The following is an 18,661-nucleotide window of genomic DNA, read 5'->3' on the forward strand; positions in this document are numbered from 1 at the left end:
CCTGCTCTTATATCTAGAAGGCCCCGTTGTGACGCCAAGGCCCCTAGGTGTCGACTGAATCATGACAAGCACACAGCTGGAGCCAGCCTGGGCGTTAGTCTTATTAACCTCAGTATTAGCGTTGTACAAATGGCCTTAGTGGTTGGACGTGTTGGAATGCTGTGAGTCGCTGCCGGCATTAATCCGGTTTATAATACCTATGTCCCATGCTAGGAGGTAACAGTGCAGTGGTCGCTCTGAAACTCGCAACCACCAGACAGGAGAGAAGCACTAACCAGTGTGAACGGGAGGTGTCAGCTCCGGCCCAGCGACACCAGCTGAACCCTTGTGGACCAGCAGAGGACAAAAGATTTCTGTTGGTTGCTGCCCTCTACCCCAAGAGGAGCCAGGCTCCTGAGTTCCTCCCAGCAGCTGAATTTACATCTCGAAGCAGAATGGAGGGAGGAATAAAAAGCCCTGACAAGAAGGAACTGGATCTTTTATGCTGCTGGGACTCTGAGGGGCAAGGATTACTGGGCATAAGCAAGAGATTCCCAGTGCTTAGCCAGGGTTAGCCACAAAGGACAGATAGAGCCTGCTTATCAGAGAAGCTTCTATTACCTTTTGAAACGTAAGACTGGAATTCATTTGGGTGTGTCTGTGTTTAGCTGCTTTAACCTCTCAAAGAGCTCTCCTCTCTCCTTTTCCTAGTCAATACATCTGTAGAGCCGTCATACTCCGAGCTCAGCCGGTCAGGAGCCAAATTAGCGAGTAACATGACCCAAAAGGGCCCCAGTCATGTGAATTCCTTGTTTCATTGACTATATATATATATATATCTACACACTATTCTCACGGCACAATGATTAGCCAAGTATTCCACAGTCGGTTAATAACACAGTACAAGCATCCTGACTGGTCACTAACTTGGATTGGTTAATAATGAAATCACATGGAGCTTTAACATCATGTGTTGTGAACAGTCACAGGAGACAGGTTAAAGAGCCACTTGCAGCTCCCAAGCCTCACTCGGAGTATCACTGCACTAGAGAGTTTATTACAGGACTGGCTACAGGCGCTGTCTATGGGTGAGATCTAAGGAACAGGCACCGACTTTCTAAGCGCTGGGAGGGTGTGCCCCCTTGCTCCACCCTAGGCCCTGTCCCCACTCTACCCCTGCCCCCAGACCTTACCCCCACCCTGCCTCTTCCTGCTCCTTCCTTGCCCTCCCCATCCCCTGCCCTAAGACTGCTCCACTCTCACTCCTTCCCTCTCCCTCATCCATCCCAGTGCCTCCTGTACACCACGGAACAGCCGATTGCGGCAGGTGGAAGGCGCTGCAGGGCAGGGGGAAGTGCTGAGCGGCAGGGCCCGCCGGTGGGCGGGAGGCGCTGGCGGGAGGCACTGCTAGGGAGGCTGCTCAGCACCCACCATTTTTTTTCTGTGGGTGCTCCAGTCAGTGCCTATGGTCTAAGGTGCAATTGACCTGGGGTAAGTGACGGGTCCCTTGGGGCTGGGAGTAACCTGACTATTGCTGTGATCCTTGGCATGAGGGACCCTCTGTGACAAAGGCAGACTTGCCTGGGTGGCAGGATAGATTGGAGCACCCAAAGGGATGGTCGGTGACTCCAGGATTAGCCTGTTCTAGTGCCTGAGGAATTCACACTTGGTGAAATCTAAGTGTAGAACTCACAGCCAGTTAGGGTTAGTGCCCTGCTTTTGGGCCCCTGCAGGGCAGCCTGGCACCCAGCTCAATCCCTGGGGAGCAGGCCAAGAGGGCAGCCATCTAGCCCATGTAACAATCCTACTTACCCACCCCCAGGGGTCACCAGCACTAAATGCAAGAGCTCTGATCACTTGAGCTAAGGGAAAAAGTGCACAAGCTGTGAGCAGCAGTAGTAGGCTTTTATCCTCTAGGTGGACCAGCCACTAGAGGGCAAATGGGTCACACATGCTAAACTGGAGGTTTATGGTGAAACCAAAGAACCTGGGAGATCTCTCCAGCTCTCTCTGTGCCCCAGGAAATGAGCTCAGGGGGCAGCCCATGGCGGCAGGAGACTGGACCTGGATTTCCCGACTCCCACTCCCCTGCCCTCCCCCTACTCTGCAGTGAAGGGCAGTGGATCTGTGCCCTGCCTGAGGGCCAGGCTCTTGGCAAGTAGCGCGAGGAGGTGCCTGGGCTGCAGTCACCCCACCAGCCACTCTCCCGCCTGGACTCACATCCGTGAAGTGGGTCTGCTTCTTGTCAGGGCCCTGGGGCAGGAACTCCTCCATCTCTGCCACCGTGAGCTGGGGCTCTTCAAACCTGGAGTAAGGTGGGAGGGAGAGAAGACCCATAAACCATGCACCGTAGTGGGGTGCTACCTTTCCCTGGTGCCACCTGGGCTGCCCATGCCACCTCCCGTGCTACAAGGCAGAACAGGCCATGCCACTCCATCTCCGACAGCTCCCACTCCAGGGCGCTCCACTGGCCAGGGGGCTCCAGCCTGCCCCTGGGGAGCCTTATCTCTGATGGCACTCTGCGGGGAGGAGGTACAGCAGAGGGTCCCTGAGTGACTGGCACCAATCCCTCACCCTCCTCCAGCACCAATACTCCAAGGGGCTCAAAGTGCCCCACAAACACGTTCCCCTCCAGGCAGGTGCGGCTGTATGTATTTTGCCGCCCCAAGCACGGCAGTCAGGTGGCTTTTGGCGGCGCGCCTGCGGGAGGTCCACTGGTAATGCGGATTAGGCATCGCACCTGTGACAGGTCCCCGATCCCGTGCCTTCGGCGTACCCATCGCCGAATTGCCGCCAAAACCACGGGACTGGAGGACCTCTCGCAGGCATGCCGCCTAAGGCAGCCTGACTGCCGCCCTCACAGCGACTGTCAGAGCGCCCCCCCTCAATTTGCAGCCCCAGGCACGCACTTGGTGCGCTGGTGCCTGGAGCTGCCCCTGCCTCCAGGCAGGGTGAACACCAGGATCCCCTGGGGAAACTGAGGCAGAGAGGGGCTGGGACTTCCTCAGCTTCACCCCGCAAGGCAGCAGATCCCAGCTCTCCTGTGTCCACTGCTCCTGTCTGCACTGGGGTGTGTGGTCCCGTCATTCTCCTCCTTAGAAGCAAATTCTTCCCCAGGCTCAGGCTGGAGCTGGCCCTTTTAGGTCAGACTGCACCATGCAGGACCTGCCCATGCAGCTTAGCTTCCCCCCACCACTCTCCGCCCGTGCCTGCTTGTGTCCCCCTCACACTGCCGCTCAGCCGGGCTCCTCATCAATCCACCTCACCAGCCACTCAGTCCTTCTGGCTCATCTCTGAACACCCAGCCTTCTCATACAGGATCCAAGGGGCTGCTCCACCGAGACCCTAGACAGGGATCAGCCCCCACCCCAGCTTGTTTTCTTGGCTACCTGTTGCAGAGCTGTGGGGAGTGGGGTCATGGGGTAGGAGTGGGAGGCATCAGCAGAGCTGGGGTGTGTGGGGGGGAGCCCAGGGTTGGGCTAGCTGGGGGCTGGGGGTTGGGAGTGAGGGGCACTGGCAGAGTTAGGGGCTGGGAAGAGCCCAGGGTTGGGCTAGCTGGGGGCTGGGGGTCGGGAGTGAGGGGCACTGGCAGAGTTAGGGGCTGGGAAGAGCCCAGGGTTGGGCTAGCTGGGGGCTGGGGGTCGGGAGTGAGAAGCACCGGTAGAGCTGCAAAGGGGACACTTGCATGGCACCTGCCTTCACTGTGCCTAGCTCTGGCAAGGGTTCCTAACCCATCCCCTGCCAGGAGCAGGAAGACAGAATGACTCTGTCTCTCAGCTGGCTCCAGCCAGGCAAGCCCCTGCCCTCTGCTCATGTGCTGGGGTTACCTGGCATTCCCCACCAAGGGGATGGCCGAGGCGTTCACAGCGTATTTGCCGTTGGGCACCAGCTCCACCAGCTCTGTCTGGATGGGGATCTCTGCGGGGTCCATCTCTGCTGGACTCACTGGGGCGACGGCACTGGCTGTGGGAAGGAAGGAAAGTCAGTCGTGCTCCTTTTGAGACCCTGGAGAATGACATCTCCCCATGGGGCTGGGCCAGGCGGCAGAGCACAGATCAGGGCTCAGTGGGGCTGGGAACACAAACAGAATAACCTGTATCCAGGCCGCGGGCTCGGAGCTTGACCTGCCAGAAATCCCACCTTGGGCTGGCTTCCAGGTCTCAACTGGTCTCCCCCTGGGCACGTGGAAATGCCAGCGGGGTCACCTACCAGCCTGCTGCCATCCAGCTGCCCTCCCTTCCCAACCGGCAGCCACAGAGCCAGGCTAACCACAGGGTCCTGCATCTGCCCAGGGGGTGGTGTCTGCATTGACCCTTCCTGGGCCTGCTGCTAACGGGACACCAGATCGAAGTTGACACACCCAGGGGTTTCCCCATGGGCACTGGAAGGACATTTCACTGGGGACTTGTGAGAGCTGACGAGCTGTCTCCCATCACTGGGAAACATGCTCCCCTCCCCGGGCAGTGCACAGCATGGCATGGCACAGCCCCCACCCACCCTGTGCTGGGCACAGCTCTATGGGGGGCATGCAGGGAGAGAGGAGAACCTGGCTTGGTACCACTGGTTTCCAGTGGCATCCAGGTGGGGGGAGGACGCTACCCTGCTGTGAGAGGCATTCAGAGACGGCCCTAGATGGCCAGTCCCTCATTCACCCCGTCTCTGCTGGGTCACCCTGATGGGCTCCACCTGGGCACAACTGTGAAAAACACCTGGAAGCGGCAACTCGCCCAGCCCCCAGCTGAGCCCATCAGACCCGCGCTCTGTGCTGGCTGCCAGGCAAGCTCTGGATAGCCTACAGGGATCCTCGAGCACTCCAAGCCCAGGCTGCTGCCAGGGTGGCATTATTACCACCCCCACCTGCCGTGCCAGCACCCACCTGGGAGGCCAGCACGTCTGTGGAGTGAGCTCAAGCACCGAGCTGGCCCCTTTCCAGCTGCCAGCAGCACCCCTGCCATCACACTGCTGTATAATCCCCTGGAGCGCCCACCCCTGGAATTCTGTGCCCAGGTCTGGTAGTCATAGGAGAGAACGGAGCTGGAAAAGGTTCAGAGAAGGGCACCAAGTATGATCCAGGGTATGGAACAGCTTCCATATGAGGAGGGGCCGGACAGAGCAGGGCTGTAAAGCTTAGACAAGAGATGGCTGACGGGGGATGTGAGAAAGGTCGATGAAATCATGACCGATGAAGAGAAGGTGAGTAGAGAAGCGTTATTCACCCTGTCCCACAACACAAGAACCAAGGCTCACCTGATGAAATGAACAAACAGCAGGTTTCATACAACCAAGAGGAAGGACTTCTTCACGCAACACACAATTAATCTGTGGAACTCATTGCCAGGGGATATTGTGATGGTCAAAAGTATAACAGGGTTCAAAAAAGAACTAGGTAAGTCCATGGGAGATAGGTCCATCAGTGGCCATTGGCTAAGATGGCTCAGGATGCCACCCCACGCTTGGGGTGACCCTAAACTTCTGACTGCCAGAAGCCAGGAGGGGACCACGCTCCCGGAAGCTTAGAGACAGGATACTGGGCAAGACGAACCATTCACAGACAAGGTCAGCTCTCACACTGCTGTCCTGGGCAACACAATATGGGGAGGAGGTGATCAGCCCTCAGTGGTGAAAGAACAGGTTAAGGACTATTTAGAAAAGCAGGACATGCACAAGTCCATGGGGCCAGATCTAATGCATCCGAGGGTGCTGAGGGAGTTGGTGGATGTGATTGCAGAGCCATTGGCCATTATCTTTGAAAACTCATGGCGATCAGGGGAGGGCCCGGACAATTGGAAAAAGGCAAACCTAGTGCCTATCTTTAAAAAAGAGAAGAAGGAGAATCCGGGGAACTACAGACCGGTCAGCCTCACCTCAGTCCCTGGAAAAATCATGGAGCAGGTCCTCAAGGAATCCATTTTGAAGCACTTGGAGGGGAGGAAGGTGATCAGGAACAGTCAACATGGATTCACCAAGGGCAAGTCATGCCTGACCAACCTGATTGCCTTCTATGATGAGATAACTGGCTCTGTGGATATGGGGAAAGCGGTGGATGTGATATACCTTGACTTTAGCAAAGCTTTTGATACAGTCTCCCACAGTATTCTTGCCAGCAAGTTAAAGAAGTATGGATTGGATGAATGGACTATAAGGTGGATAGAAAGCTGGCTAGATTGTCAGGCTCAACGGGGAGTGATCAATGGTTCAATGTCTAGTTGGCAGCTGGTATCAAGCGGAGTGCTCCAAGGGTCGGTCCTGGGGCCAGTTTTGTTTAACAATCTTTATTAATGATCTGGATGATGGGATGGATTACACCCTCAGCAAGTTCACAGATGACACTAAGGTGGGGGGAGAGGTAGATACGCTGGAGGGTAGGGGTAGGGTCCAGAGAAACCTAGACAAATAGGAGGATTGGGCCAAAAGAAATCTGATGAGGTTCAACAAGTGCAGAGTCCTGCGCTTAGGATGGAAGAATCCCATGCACTGCTACAGGCTGGGGACTGACTGGCTAAGCGGCAGTTCTGCAGAAAAGGACCTGGGGATTACAGTGGACGAGAAGCTGGATATGAGTCAGCAGTGTGCCCTTGTGCCATGAAGGCTAAGGGCATATTGGGCTGTATTAGTAGGAGCATTGCCAGCAGATCGACCAAAGTGATTATTCCCCTCTATTTGGCATTGGTGAGGCCATATCTGGAATATTGTGTCCAGTTTCCCTCCCCCGAAAGGATGTGGACAAATTGGAGAGTCCAGCGGAGGGCAACGAAAATGATCAGGGGGCTGGAGCACGACTTATGAGGAGAGGCTGAGAGAACTGGGCTTGTTTAGTCTGCAGAAGAGAAGAGTGAGGGGGGATTTGATAGCAGCCTTCAATTACCTGAAGGGGGGTTCCAAAGAGGATGGAGCTCAGCTGTTCTCAGTGGTGGCAGATGACAGAACAAGGAGCAATGGTCTCAAGTTGCAGTGGGGGAGGTCTTAGTTGGATATTAGGAAACACTTTTTCACTAGGAGGGTGGTGAAGCACTGGAATGGGTTACCTAGGGAGGTGGTGGAATCTCCTTCCTTAGAGGTTTTTAAGGCCCAACTTGACAAAGCCCTGGCTGGGATGATTTAGTTGGCGTTGGTCCTGCTTTGAGCAGGGGGTTGGACTAGATGACCTCCTGAGGTCTCTCCCAACCCTAATCTTCTATGATTCTATGATTGATCTGACCCAGCCTGGCCGTTCTTATGGCTCTGCCCTGACCTCCCCGCTGACTCCATGCTACCAGCTAGCTGGGTGGAAAGCAGTGGTTCCAGGACCTTGGCAAAGGGCACATCACAGCCCTTTGTCATGACTGGGCTGCTGAAAGATAAGAATCTACTACAGCTACCCAGGGCCGCCGAGAGCGGGTTTAGGCCCCGGTGAAAAATTTTTTTCAGGCCCCCCAGCAAGGGCGGACCGGCTAAACAGGGCCAACAAAGCCGGGGAAGCCGGGCCCCAGGCCCCCTTCTGGACCGCCGGGCCTTGGTAATTTGTACCAGCTTTCCGCCCCCCCCCACCCCCCGTCGGCCCTGCAGCTACCTTTTATTTCCAGCACTAGCAACCAGTGCTATGATGGTAAAGATTCTGGGTGCAAACCCTGGGGGTGACCCATGAGCAGGGTCAGTCCATGGGGTGTGGCTGCCCTTGGAGGTCTCCTGCTGTCATTGGGACAGGGATTATTAATCAGCGAGGAGCATACTTCCACCAAGCCGCACAGTCAGTAGCCCCTTTAGCTGTAACATTTGTGCAAAGGGGCTGCCCTCGGTCAGCTTGCCGTGGGGACTGGGCCTTTAAAAGGCTGAGCTTCTCAGCGCCCCACATGCACTCTGTCTGGGAAGCTCAGCCCTTAAAGGCCCAGCCCCCAACACCACAGGGTGCACTTGCCCATTGAAAAGTGCCTGGCTGGTTCAGGGGCATCCAGCAGTGCTGGGGTGCATGACAGCACAATGGGCAGGGCCATGGGGCATCGGATCCAATGGCGGCATGACCAGCACCCCAGCCGAGATGGCAGTTATGTCCAGGGCAGCCTCTCCTTTGCTGATAAACTGAGGTGCCAGCCCTGGGCATCCCCACACCCCAGAGCTCTGGGTCTGGATGCAAATCCACCTCCCAACCCTGCCCTAAGGGCCAAGCTCTGGCCTGGGACTGTGGCATCCCTCCTCTCTGGTGCAGCTCCAGGGGATGCCAGGGCCCAGCAGGCAACGCTGTGTCTTGCTCCGCTGGCTGCCCTGCACGCGGGGATCTGTAGTGTCCGGGGAGCTGTCAGCTGGATTTCTAGTCTCCCCTGCACTTTCAGCTGGATACAGGAGCCTGCTGCACTTCCTGGCGCCAAGCTACTCATGTGGTGTTGCTGCACACTGCTAAACAGCTGCCATGGGCCACCTCAGGGGTGGCCACATTTCAGCAGTGGGCGAGAGACCCCGACAGCCTGCAAAGCGCTGGCCTGGAAATACCAATACTGCTTTGTCCAGCCCAGGACCCTTCGTGCGAGGGTCTCCCCGGGCAGGACAAGCATGAAGCAATTTCAGCCCCCAGCAATTAGCTTCCCGTTCCCATTGGCTCTTTGCCATTGACTGTTCACATGGCGACACTGCTGGGCGTGGTATGGACTGGGTGCATGAGTTCCTGGCTCCAGGGTCCCGGCACACGCTGCCAGCCTTGTGCACATAAGGGCAGCAGGTGAGGTCCCCCTAGGCAGCGGAGCGTGCAGTGACCAGAACAGAACAGCGCCCAGGCGAGACGCGGGGCTGCAGCAGAGGGCGGCTGATCTGACAATGGCCAGCACGGCAGAGAGCTCAGCGCCCCCAGGTTTGGGCCGCTCATTCCGCTTCCGGCTGGCCAAACAGCAACCAGTGCCAGACACAAGGTGGGAGTGCCTGCCTGTCTGTGATGCTTACCTTGCGCCCATCACCATAGCGTCTGGCGCCTCCCATGTCTTACCATACTTATTCTCAGCCTATGGCGGACAAGCAGCTCGGAGCCCTCACTGGAGCTGGAACTCTGAAGTGGGATTCCCAGGCAAGGTGGGGGTGGGGGAGGCGCCTCTTTCACCAGAGGGGCCCAATCCTGTCATCATGCTGTGGGCACACCCAGGACCAGCTACCTGTCAGACCCCACGGGGCTGGGGAGGCAGCTGTGGGTAGGTGGGAGGGAGCAGTACGGCCTGCAGACAGCGCAGGGTGAGAGCTACCAGCATGAGCTGGAGATAGACGGTTCCGACTGCCAGGTTGGGCCTATGTCAGCTGCTGGCCTGGCTCAGGGTCTGACTCTGGAACAGGGGTGTGTGTGTGTGTGTGAAAGTCATGGCAGAGAGGCTGAGTGGAGGGAGCTGTCAGTCTCTGGCCCGTCAGCCAGGGCAGCCCCTCTCCTCTGCCTCCCATTTCACACCAGGCTAGTGCAGGCTGCTCCCTGCTCAGCTTCCCGGCTTCCTGGCTCTGCCCATGCACCTGCCTGCTCCGTGCCTCAGTTTCCCCACCTGTACTAGAATCATAGATCATAGAATCATAGATTATTAAGGTTGGAAGGGACCTCAGGAGATCATCTAGCCCAACCCCCCTGCTCAAAGCAGGACCAATCCCCAAATAAATGGCCCCCTCAAGGATTGAGCTCACAACCCTGGGTTTAGCAGGCCAATGCTCAAACCACTGAGCTGTGAGGTAATAACTTTAATTATAATTATTACTACTGGGGGTATTTCTGTTGCACAGTGCTTGGAGGTCAGTGGGTGGGAAGCACCTGGGTGGTGCTAAGGGGCAGGGATGGCCCGGCCCGGCAGCAGGGTCTGGCATTTCAAACACCACTGGGATGGGTCCCTTCAACGACTGACAGCCGAGGACTGGGGAAGAAATGGAAGAATAAGGCCCCCCTCCTCTTGTGAGCAAGGGGAGACCCTGTGTGTCCCCCTTTCAGCAGCGCCCATCACACCCCAGCTTGTATGGAAATGGCTCAGTGCTAATGAGAGACAGATGATTAATAAAGTCTCCCCGCTGGGGCTGGCAGGGCTGCCCAGAGGATTCAGGGGGCCTGGGGCAAAGCAATTTCGGGGCCCCTTCCATAAAAAAAGTAGCAATACTATAGAATACTATATTCTCATGGGGACCTGGGGCAAATTGCCCCACTTGTCGCCCCCCACCCCGGACGACCCTGCTGGCAGCAGCCAGCCTCGGTGCCAGCCAAGGAGTGTGGGGGAGCTCCAGGCCAGCCAGCGGGGGCAGGAAGGGAGAGGAACTGGAAACAAGGCCTTGGTGGAGGCAGCTCTCTGGGCTCCGGGGCCGGGAGTGCGGGATGCCTTGGCAGGCAGCACAATGCTCCCTCTGTGGGACCATGCGCCCCTCCCCGCCAATCGCTGGGAAACGGCTCGCACGGACAGTGCGTCTTTATGGGCTGCTGGCTGCCGGCAAGGGGGAGCCCCCTCCCTGCCCCCCACCTCAGGCTGAGTGGGGCGTTGTGGGTTTGTTACTGCCAAACATCTTTGGAAAATATGGTTATGATTAAAATAACTTTGCGGCTGCCCTGGGGCCTTTCAGCCCAGCAACGGGGGGGTCTCAAGGTGATGGCCATAGACGGAGGGAGGGCAGGAGATCTGGGGTCATTCCTGGCTTTCCCATAGATGCCCTGTGGGACCCTCAGGCCCCGTGCCTCAGTTTCCCCATCTGGCAAACAAGGATTATAAACCTTCCTTGGCTTGTCCTGGCTAGTCAGCTCGCAAGCTCTCTGGGGCAGGGGCTGCCTCGCGCTGCAGTGCCCAAATCCTGCTGTCATACAAATAAATAAAGGATCCCAAAGCACTCTAGGAATGTAAAAAGGAGACAACACAAGCAACTTGGTGAGACTGCATCAGTCACCACAGAAATGCAGCTACCTCTGGGGTGGAACAAAGCCACTGGGCAGCAGGTGGAGGGGCCCATCTTAATCCCCAGGCACCCGGCCCCTGCCCCTCATCCCTCCCTGAGAGACCCCCATGGTCTGTTTGGTTCTCAGCTAACACTTCCAACAAGGGGGCAATTAGTGCTAGCATGGGTGGCGGGCACAACCAGGGGGACCCCTGTCTGTCAGGAGCTGGGACAGCCTGTTCACCTTGTGAACATCACCAGGCAGCCACCAGCTGCTAAGAGCTTCCAGTCACTCCCATCGGAGCCAGCGCCCCGAAGACACAACGTCCCAGCTCCCTGCATCCAGCCCCTGAGCCATCCAGGGCCCGCTCCAGGTGCGTCTGCTCCAGCCAGACCACCTGGCCACCCCCGCCTCCTGGCCAGTGACACGCACTCAGCTAGTCTGCGCTCACACAGAGCAGCTGCCAAGGATCCACCCTGGCTGGTACCCGGAGCTCAGGCTTCTGGTAATTAAAAAGCCACTTGAGGAAGGACTCAGATAAGCCCATTAATCAGCCGGAAAGGGCTGGAAAAGGCAGACATGGGAGAGACGGGAACATGCCCTGGGGTCTAGCTAATATTCTCCAACCATTTCTCAGCTTTCGGCTTGTTCTTTTAGCTCTGGAGTTTATAGCCCCCGCCATCAGCTGTAATTGCAAGGATCCTGAAGAGTGTCATAGAATCATAGAATCTCAGGGTTGGAAGGGACCTCAGGAGGTCATCTAGTCCAACCCCCTGCTCAAAGCAGGACCAAACCCAACTAAATCATCCCAGCCAGGGCTTTGTCAAGCCTGACCTTAAAAACCTCTAAGGAAGGAGATTCCACCACCTCCCTAGGTAACCCATTCCAGTTCTTCACCACCCTACTAGTGAAAAAGTTTTTCCTAATATCCAACCTAAACCTCTCCCTCTGCAACTTGAGACCATTACTCCTTGTTCTGTCATCTTCTACCACTGAGAACAGTCTAGATCCATCCTCTTTGGAACCCCCTTTCAGGTAGTTGAAAGCAGCTATCAAATCCCCCCTCATTCTTCTCTTCTGCAGACTAAACAATCCCAGTTCCCTCAGCCTCTCCTCATAAGTCATGTGCTCCAGCCTCCTAATCATTTTTGTTGCCCTCCACTGGACTTTCTCCAATTTATCCACATCCTTCTTGTAGTGTGGGGCCCAAAACTGGACACAGTACTCCAAATGAGGCCTCACCAGTGCTGAGTAGAGGGGAATGATCACATCCCTCGATCTGCTGGAAATGCCCCTACTTCTACAACCCAAAATGCCATTAGCCTTCTTGGCAACAAGGGCACACTGTTGACTCATATTCAGCTTTTCGTCCACCGTAACCCCTAGGTCCGTTTCTGCAGAACTGCTGCCCAGCCATTCGGTCTCTAGTCTGTAGCAGTGAATGGGATTCTTCCGTCCTAAGTGCAGGACTCTGCACTTGTCCTTGTTGAATCTCATCATATTTCTTTTGGCCCAATCCTCTAATTTGTCTAGGTCCCTCTGTATCCTATCCCTACCCTCCAGCGTATCAACCACTCCTCCCAGTTTAGTGTCATCTGCAAACTTGCTAAGGGTGCAGTCCACACCATCCTCCAGATCGTTAATGAAGATATTGAATAAAACCGACCCCAGCACTGACCCTTGGGGCACTCCGCTTGATACCGGCTGCCAACTAGACATGGAACCATTGATCACTACCCGTTGAGCCCGACCATCTAGCCAGTTTTCTATCCACCTTACCGTCCATTCATCCAGCCCATACTTCTTTAACTTGCTGGCAAGAATACTGTGGGAGACTGTATCAAAAGCTTTGCTAAAGTCCAGAAATAGCACATCCACTGCTTTCCCCTCATCCACAGAGCCGGTTATCTCATCATAGAAGGCAATTAGATTAGTCAGGCATGACTTGCCCTTGGTGAATCCATGCTGACTGTTCCTGATCACTTTCCCCTCCTTTAAGTGGTTCAGAATTGATTCCTTGAGGACCTGTTCCATGATTTTTCCAGGGACTTTGGAAAAAGTCCTCGTCCGACATGATTTTGTCGGACGAGGACCCCCCAGAGGTAATGATTACTTCACCCCATTTTCCAGAGGAGGAAATTGATGCAGGCAGGGGTGGCTGCAGCCTGCCAAGGCAATGGGTACCCCCAGACTCCTTGTCCTGCTAAGGGAGCACCAACCACCCACAGCAACACCCCGCCACTCCACCCCTAATCCCAGCCCGGGACGGAGGGGAGGGCGAGCCCATGCCACACTTACCTACAGTGGCAGCTCCCCTCCTGCGCGGTGGACCCAATGCCCCCCTCCGGACTTTGTGATTGTCCCACATGGTCACAGTGCTACTCTGATTTGGCCCAGCCATACCGCCACCAAATCTGAGTGGCACTGCCACCCTCTGTGCCAGCTCCCAATTCCACTCACTCCCATTTGGCCCACCCCGACCTGGGACCGGAGCCCAGGAGCCCTGACTCCCAAGGCCCCTGCTCTAACCACTGGATAAGGCTGCCTCTGTCATACTAAAGGCTGAGGAGGAGCATCAGGGTGTTTGTGGCTGGGTCTGTAAAGTGTGGCAATGATTTCAAACTAACTTGCAATAACCCTCCTGTTAAAACCACCTCAGGTGTCACTGCGCTGGCGCACGCCGGGCAGTATGTTACACTTTCCATCCCGGGAAAGTCACCCGAGAAGAACCCACGTTCGCCCCCAAATCCAAGTTCAAGCCAAGGGAGAACTATTGGTTATCATTAGAGGCTCTGCTTCTGTTAGGCAGTCCCATGGGAAAGAGCCACAGATGGGCAAGGAGATCTGGCTTCTGTTCTGGACCCTGCACACAACACTTCATAGCTCACTGCCTCAGTTTCCCTGTCTGGCTAGCCATTGCTGGAATCTGAGCTGTTCCATCTCCCACCTTCCCCCACCCACGTGAAGGCAGGCTCTGGAAAGAGACCGACTCCAGGCCATCAGGTTAAGAAGCGAGGCCACAAAGACCGTTCTGTCCAGATCTCTCATTAGGGGCCAGGCTTGGGACATCTGAGTTTGCAAACAGAAGCCATATTCCAGGAAAGCGACACCTGTCAGTCGACAGCCCAGCCCCTCTGGGGGGATGCAGTAGCGCCTGCAGGCTAAGCCATCTTCACTGGGGACACGGCCCTGATCTCATCTGCATGGGAGACCAGGTGCTTTGTTTCCAAGTGAGGGGCACAGACCAGGGAACTGCCCACGCTTTGCCCACCGGGGCGCTTGTCTGGCACCAAGCCCGGAGCACAAGCCCTGCACTTATTTGGTATAAACTGGAGTCTGTTGCATGCACCGGTCTCCTGGTGAACGTGCTGGCACAGCTCCTGGGGACTACAAGTCCCAGCATGCACTGTTCCATCTTGGGCAGGTAAGGCAGGTGATGCTGCAGAGGGGGCATAAGAGGAGGTATGGTCCCTCAGCCCAACCGGTTGCTCCACCCGCAAGTAATCGGCCTGGTGGCAGGCGGCTTGGGAAGGGCTCTTCGGTCTGCTGGTATTTGGGAAGCTTTTAAGCTTTGAAGAGTTCCATGCCCCAGCCATGCCTGGTAACGCCTCTCCCAGGCAGATCCAACCCTTCCCCCTCAGACTTCAGGCTCAGCCCCTCCCAAGCTCAGAACTCCAGCCTCACCCTCTTGCCCGTCTTGCCTAACGAACCCCTTCTTGCTCTCATTTGCTCTCCGCACCAGCGCCCAAATCTGCCCCCCCCCAGGCCGAGCCCCTCCAGCAGCTACTGGAAAGAAGCTACTAGAAAAGAAGAAGCTTCCTTCCCCTGTGTGACTGATCTAGCCCAGCCCCATCCAGTCACCCCTGAATATCCCCCTTAGGGAAAGTCAGGCACGGAGGTGCCAGGTGACTGGCCCAACATCAAGCAGACTTCGACTCCCTCAGGGAACTGATGGGCAAGGTCCCCTGGGAGAATAACATGACGGGGAAAGGAGTCGAGGAAAGCTGGCTGTATTTTAAAGAAACCTTATTGAGGTTGCAGGAACAAACCATCCCGATGTGTAGGAAGAAAAGTAAATATGGCAGGCGACCAGCTTGGCTTAACAGTGAAATCCTTGCTCGTCTTAAACACAAAAAAGCAGCTTACAAGAAGTGGAAGATTGGACAAATAACCAGGGAGCAGTATAAAAGTATTGCTCAGGCATGCAGGAGTGAAATTAGGAAGGCCAAATCACACTTCGAGTTGCAGCTAGCCGGAGATGTTAGGAGTAACAAGAAGGGTTTCTTCAGGTATGTTAGCAACAAGAAGAAAGTCAAGGAAAGTGTGGGCCCCTTGCTGAATGAGGGAGGGAACCTAGTGACAGAGGATGTGGAGAAAGCTAGTGTACTCAATGCTTTTTTTGCCTGTCTTCACAGACAAGGTCAGCTCCCAGACAGCTGCACTCTGCAGCACGGTATTGGGAGGAGGTGATCAGCTCTCTGTGGAGAAAGAAGTAGTTTGGGACTATTTAGAAAAGCTGGACGAGCACAAGTCCATGGGGCCGGATGCGCTGCATCCGAGGGTGCTAAAGGAGTTGGCCGATGAGATTGAAGAGCCATTGGCCATTATCTTTGAAAAATCATGGCGATCGGGGGAGGTCCCGGATGACTGGAAAAAGGTTAATGTAGTGCCCATCTTTAAAAAAGGGAAGAAGGAAGATCCAGGGAACTACAGGCCAGTCAGTCTCACCTCAGTCCCTGGAAAAATCATGGAACAGGTCCTCAAGGAATCAATTCTGAACCACTTAAAGGAGGGGAAAGTGATCAGGAACAGTCAGCATGGATTCACCAAGGGCAAGTCATGCCTGACTAATCTAATTGCCTTCTATGATGAGATAACCGGCTCTGTGGATGAGGGGAAAGCAGTGGATGTGCTATTTCTGGACTTTAGCAAAGCTTTTGATACAGTCTCCCACAGTATTCTTGCCAGCATGTTAAAGAAGTCTGGGCTGGATGAATGGACGGTAAGGTGGATAGAAAACTGGCTAGATGGTCGGGCTCAACGGGTAGTGATCAATGGTTCCATGTCTAGTTGGCAGCCGGTATCAAGCGGAGTGCCCCAAGGGTCGGTGCTGGGGCCGGTTTTATTCAATATCTTCATTAACGATCTGGAGGATGGTGTGGACTGCACCCTTAGCAAGTTTGCAGATGACACTAAACTGGGAGGAGTGGTTGATACGCTGGAGGGTAGGGATAGGATACAGAGGGACCTAGACAAATTAGAGGATTGGGCCAAAAGAAATATGATGAGGTTCAACAAGGACAAGTGCAGAGTCCTGCACTTAGGACGGAAGAATCCCATTCACTGCTACAGACTAGAGACCGAATGGTTAGGCAGCAGTTCTGCAGAAAAGGACCTAGGGGTTACGGTGGACGAAAAGCTGAATATGAGTCAACAGTGTGCCCTTGTTGCCAAGAAGGCTAATGGCATTTTGGGTTGTATAAGTAGGGGCATTTCCAGCAGATCGAGGGATGTGATCATTCCCCTCTACTCAGCACTGGTGAGGCCTCATTTGGAGTACTGTGTCCAGTTTTGGGCCCCACACTACAAGAAGGATGTGGATAAATTGGAGAAAGTCCAGTGGAGGGCAACAAAAATGATTAGGAGGCTGGAGCACATGACTTATGAGGAGAGGCTGAGGGAACTGGGATTGTTTAGTCTGCAGAAGAGAAGAATGAGGGGGGATTTGATAGCTGCTTTCAACTACCTGAAAGGGGATTCCAAAGAGGATGGATCTAGACTGTTCTCAGTGGTAGAAGATGACAGAACAAGGAGTAATGGTCTCAAGTTGCAGAGGGAGAGGTTTAGGTTGGATATTAGGAAAAACTTTTTCACTAGTAGGGTGGTGAAGAACTGGAATGGGTTACCTAGGGAGGTGGTGGAATCTCCTTCCTTAGAGGTTTTTAAGGTCAGGCTTGACAAAGCCCTGGCTGGGATGATTTAGTTGGGTTTGGTCCTGCTTTGAGCAGGGGGTTGGACTAGATGACCTCCTGAGGTCCCTTCCAACCCTGAGATTCTATGATTCTATTGCAGCACTGGGAATAGAAGCCACGCCTCCTTTTTCATAGTCCTGTGTCCTAGCTTCTAGGCCACGCTGTCTTCTGTTAGGCAAGGGCAGAGTTAAGGCTATTCAGGCAGCCTTAACTTTGAATTTCCAAGCCAATATGCAGAGGGGTTTGGGTTTTTTTTTTTAAAGGAAACAACATTCCCTTGAAGTCCACCCTGGCTCCAGATATGCCTGGGAATTCAGTACAGCTTCTAGCTTTTCTGTACAGAGCCACTCAGTGTTAGTGAAAGTACAGCAGCTCTCAGGGACACAGCAGACAAAGCCTGGCAAACCGCAGCTCTGCTGACAACTTCAGAGATTTTGAAGGCCAGAGAGGACCATAACTATCATCTACCCTGACCTGCCCGCCACAAGCCAGTGAATTTCAGCCAGAGGTTCCTGCCCCACATGCATGATGTCTGGCTGAGCTGAGGAAAGACATCAGCTGCTGGATTGAAAGATGTCATGGGATGGAGAACCCACCGCGTGCTGAGGGCAGCCGTTCCCGTGTGTAATCACTTCCCTGCAGAACATGTCTTAGGCCTGGGGAGGTGATGAATGTACCAAAACTGCTCTCAGAGCAGCAGCACCAGGCAGCAAAACCACCCCATTCCCCTCCCCATTGTGTCACAGTGCCACCTCCCCACTGCTCCTCGTCTCCACCTAACTATGTCCCCGGCTGCCCCGCCCAGCCTCTCATCCCCTCCCTGGCAGCTGTCTGCCACACGACCACACAACCCCTGAGGCCAGGTTCTAGATGTCTCTCTGCAGTCAAAGGGCTGGGTCTCCCGCTGGTGTGAATGGGGGAGACTCCGTGGATTCCCCTCCAGAGGATAAAGCCCAGGGTAGTTAAAAGGGGGCAGAAAAATGCCAGACCATCCCCCTGCCGCTGCAGGGCTGTGCCCTGTTACACCGCGGCCCTCTGCCAAGGTTGAGGCCTTGCAGGTGGGTTTCCCCAGTGTCACTGATTCAGTCTGGGATTTTTCTTAGTGCTGCTGTTTATTTCCACTCCATAAGCCAGGCCTGGGAGAGTGGTGGGCCCAAACGGCAGGCAGGCAAGACCCTTGCAAAGGAAGCTCAACCCATGCACCAGTGCCCATGGCTCTGGAAGCAACTCCTCCCTAGGAATTGACTCTGCTTACAGAGATCAAAGCACAGAGCAAAACTCCCCTGCTGCTTGCAACAGCTCCCCCAGGATGAACACACATCACACAACTGCCAATAACCCACCATTCAACCAGTGCCAAAACAACGCACAAGGCTCCATGGAACAGCACCACCTTGGGATGCCCACCTGGCTTTTTGTCCAGTCTAGCTTCATGTAACCCGAGCAATGGGGCTTCTCCCCAACCAGGTTTTATTTGCCGCCCATCCCCGTCACAGCCGGGTGCCTTCCCCAGAGCTCATGACACAGAGGCCAGTGCTTCAATTTCCCCACTCTTCCGCATCCTAGCACACCTCACTGGCCGTTCCTCTGATCTTTGCCTCGCATTTCCTCTTCTCAGGCTTCGGCCTGTTTGTCCCAGTCCCCTCCCCCCATATTATTTTCCTTGGGCCCCTTATGCCAACCTCCATCCCCCATTTGTCCCTGGGCATATGGTAGGAGAGCATTTTACTAGGCGCAGATTGAGCTGTCATTGCCACTCCCTTCCCACAGCACTCACGGCTCAAATGCTCCTGTTTAGTGTCTGAGTAAAAGCTCCTTCTCCCAGGTTACGATAATATTTCTTCGCAGCAGTTCAGGAAATACCAGC

At 55.1% G+C, this 18,661-nt stretch overlaps 1 protein-coding gene across 2 annotated transcripts in view; it reads right to left on the bottom strand.

Annotated features, from left to right (window-relative positions):
• The window catches only part of SLC38A3 (solute carrier family 38 member 3), an 84,196-nt gene that overhangs the window by 42,079 nt on the left and 23,456 nt on the right, over window positions 1–18,661 (bottom strand). The window contains exons 1-3 of one of the 2 annotated variants that reach the window (XM_039481238.1): window positions 5,844–5,878; window positions 3,807–3,942; window positions 2,200–2,284 (exon numbers count right to left, since the gene is read on the bottom strand). In XM_039481238.1, the coding sequence (XP_039337172.1) occupies window positions 2,200–2,284; window positions 3,807–3,910 (189 nt within the window). In that variant the 5' untranslated portion in view covers window positions 3,911–3,942; window positions 5,844–5,878. Of the gene's footprint in view, window positions 1–2,199; window positions 2,285–3,806; window positions 3,943–5,843; window positions 5,879–18,661 lie in introns of those variants that run through there. The other variant, XM_039481236.1, reaches the window with a different exon arrangement.

The sequence above is a fragment of the Mauremys reevesii genome, linkage group 7, assembly GCF_016161935.1.
Source record: "Mauremys reevesii isolate NIE-2019 linkage group 7, ASM1616193v1, whole genome shotgun sequence".
NCBI lineage: Eukaryota > Metazoa > Chordata > Testudines > Geoemydidae > Mauremys > Mauremys reevesii.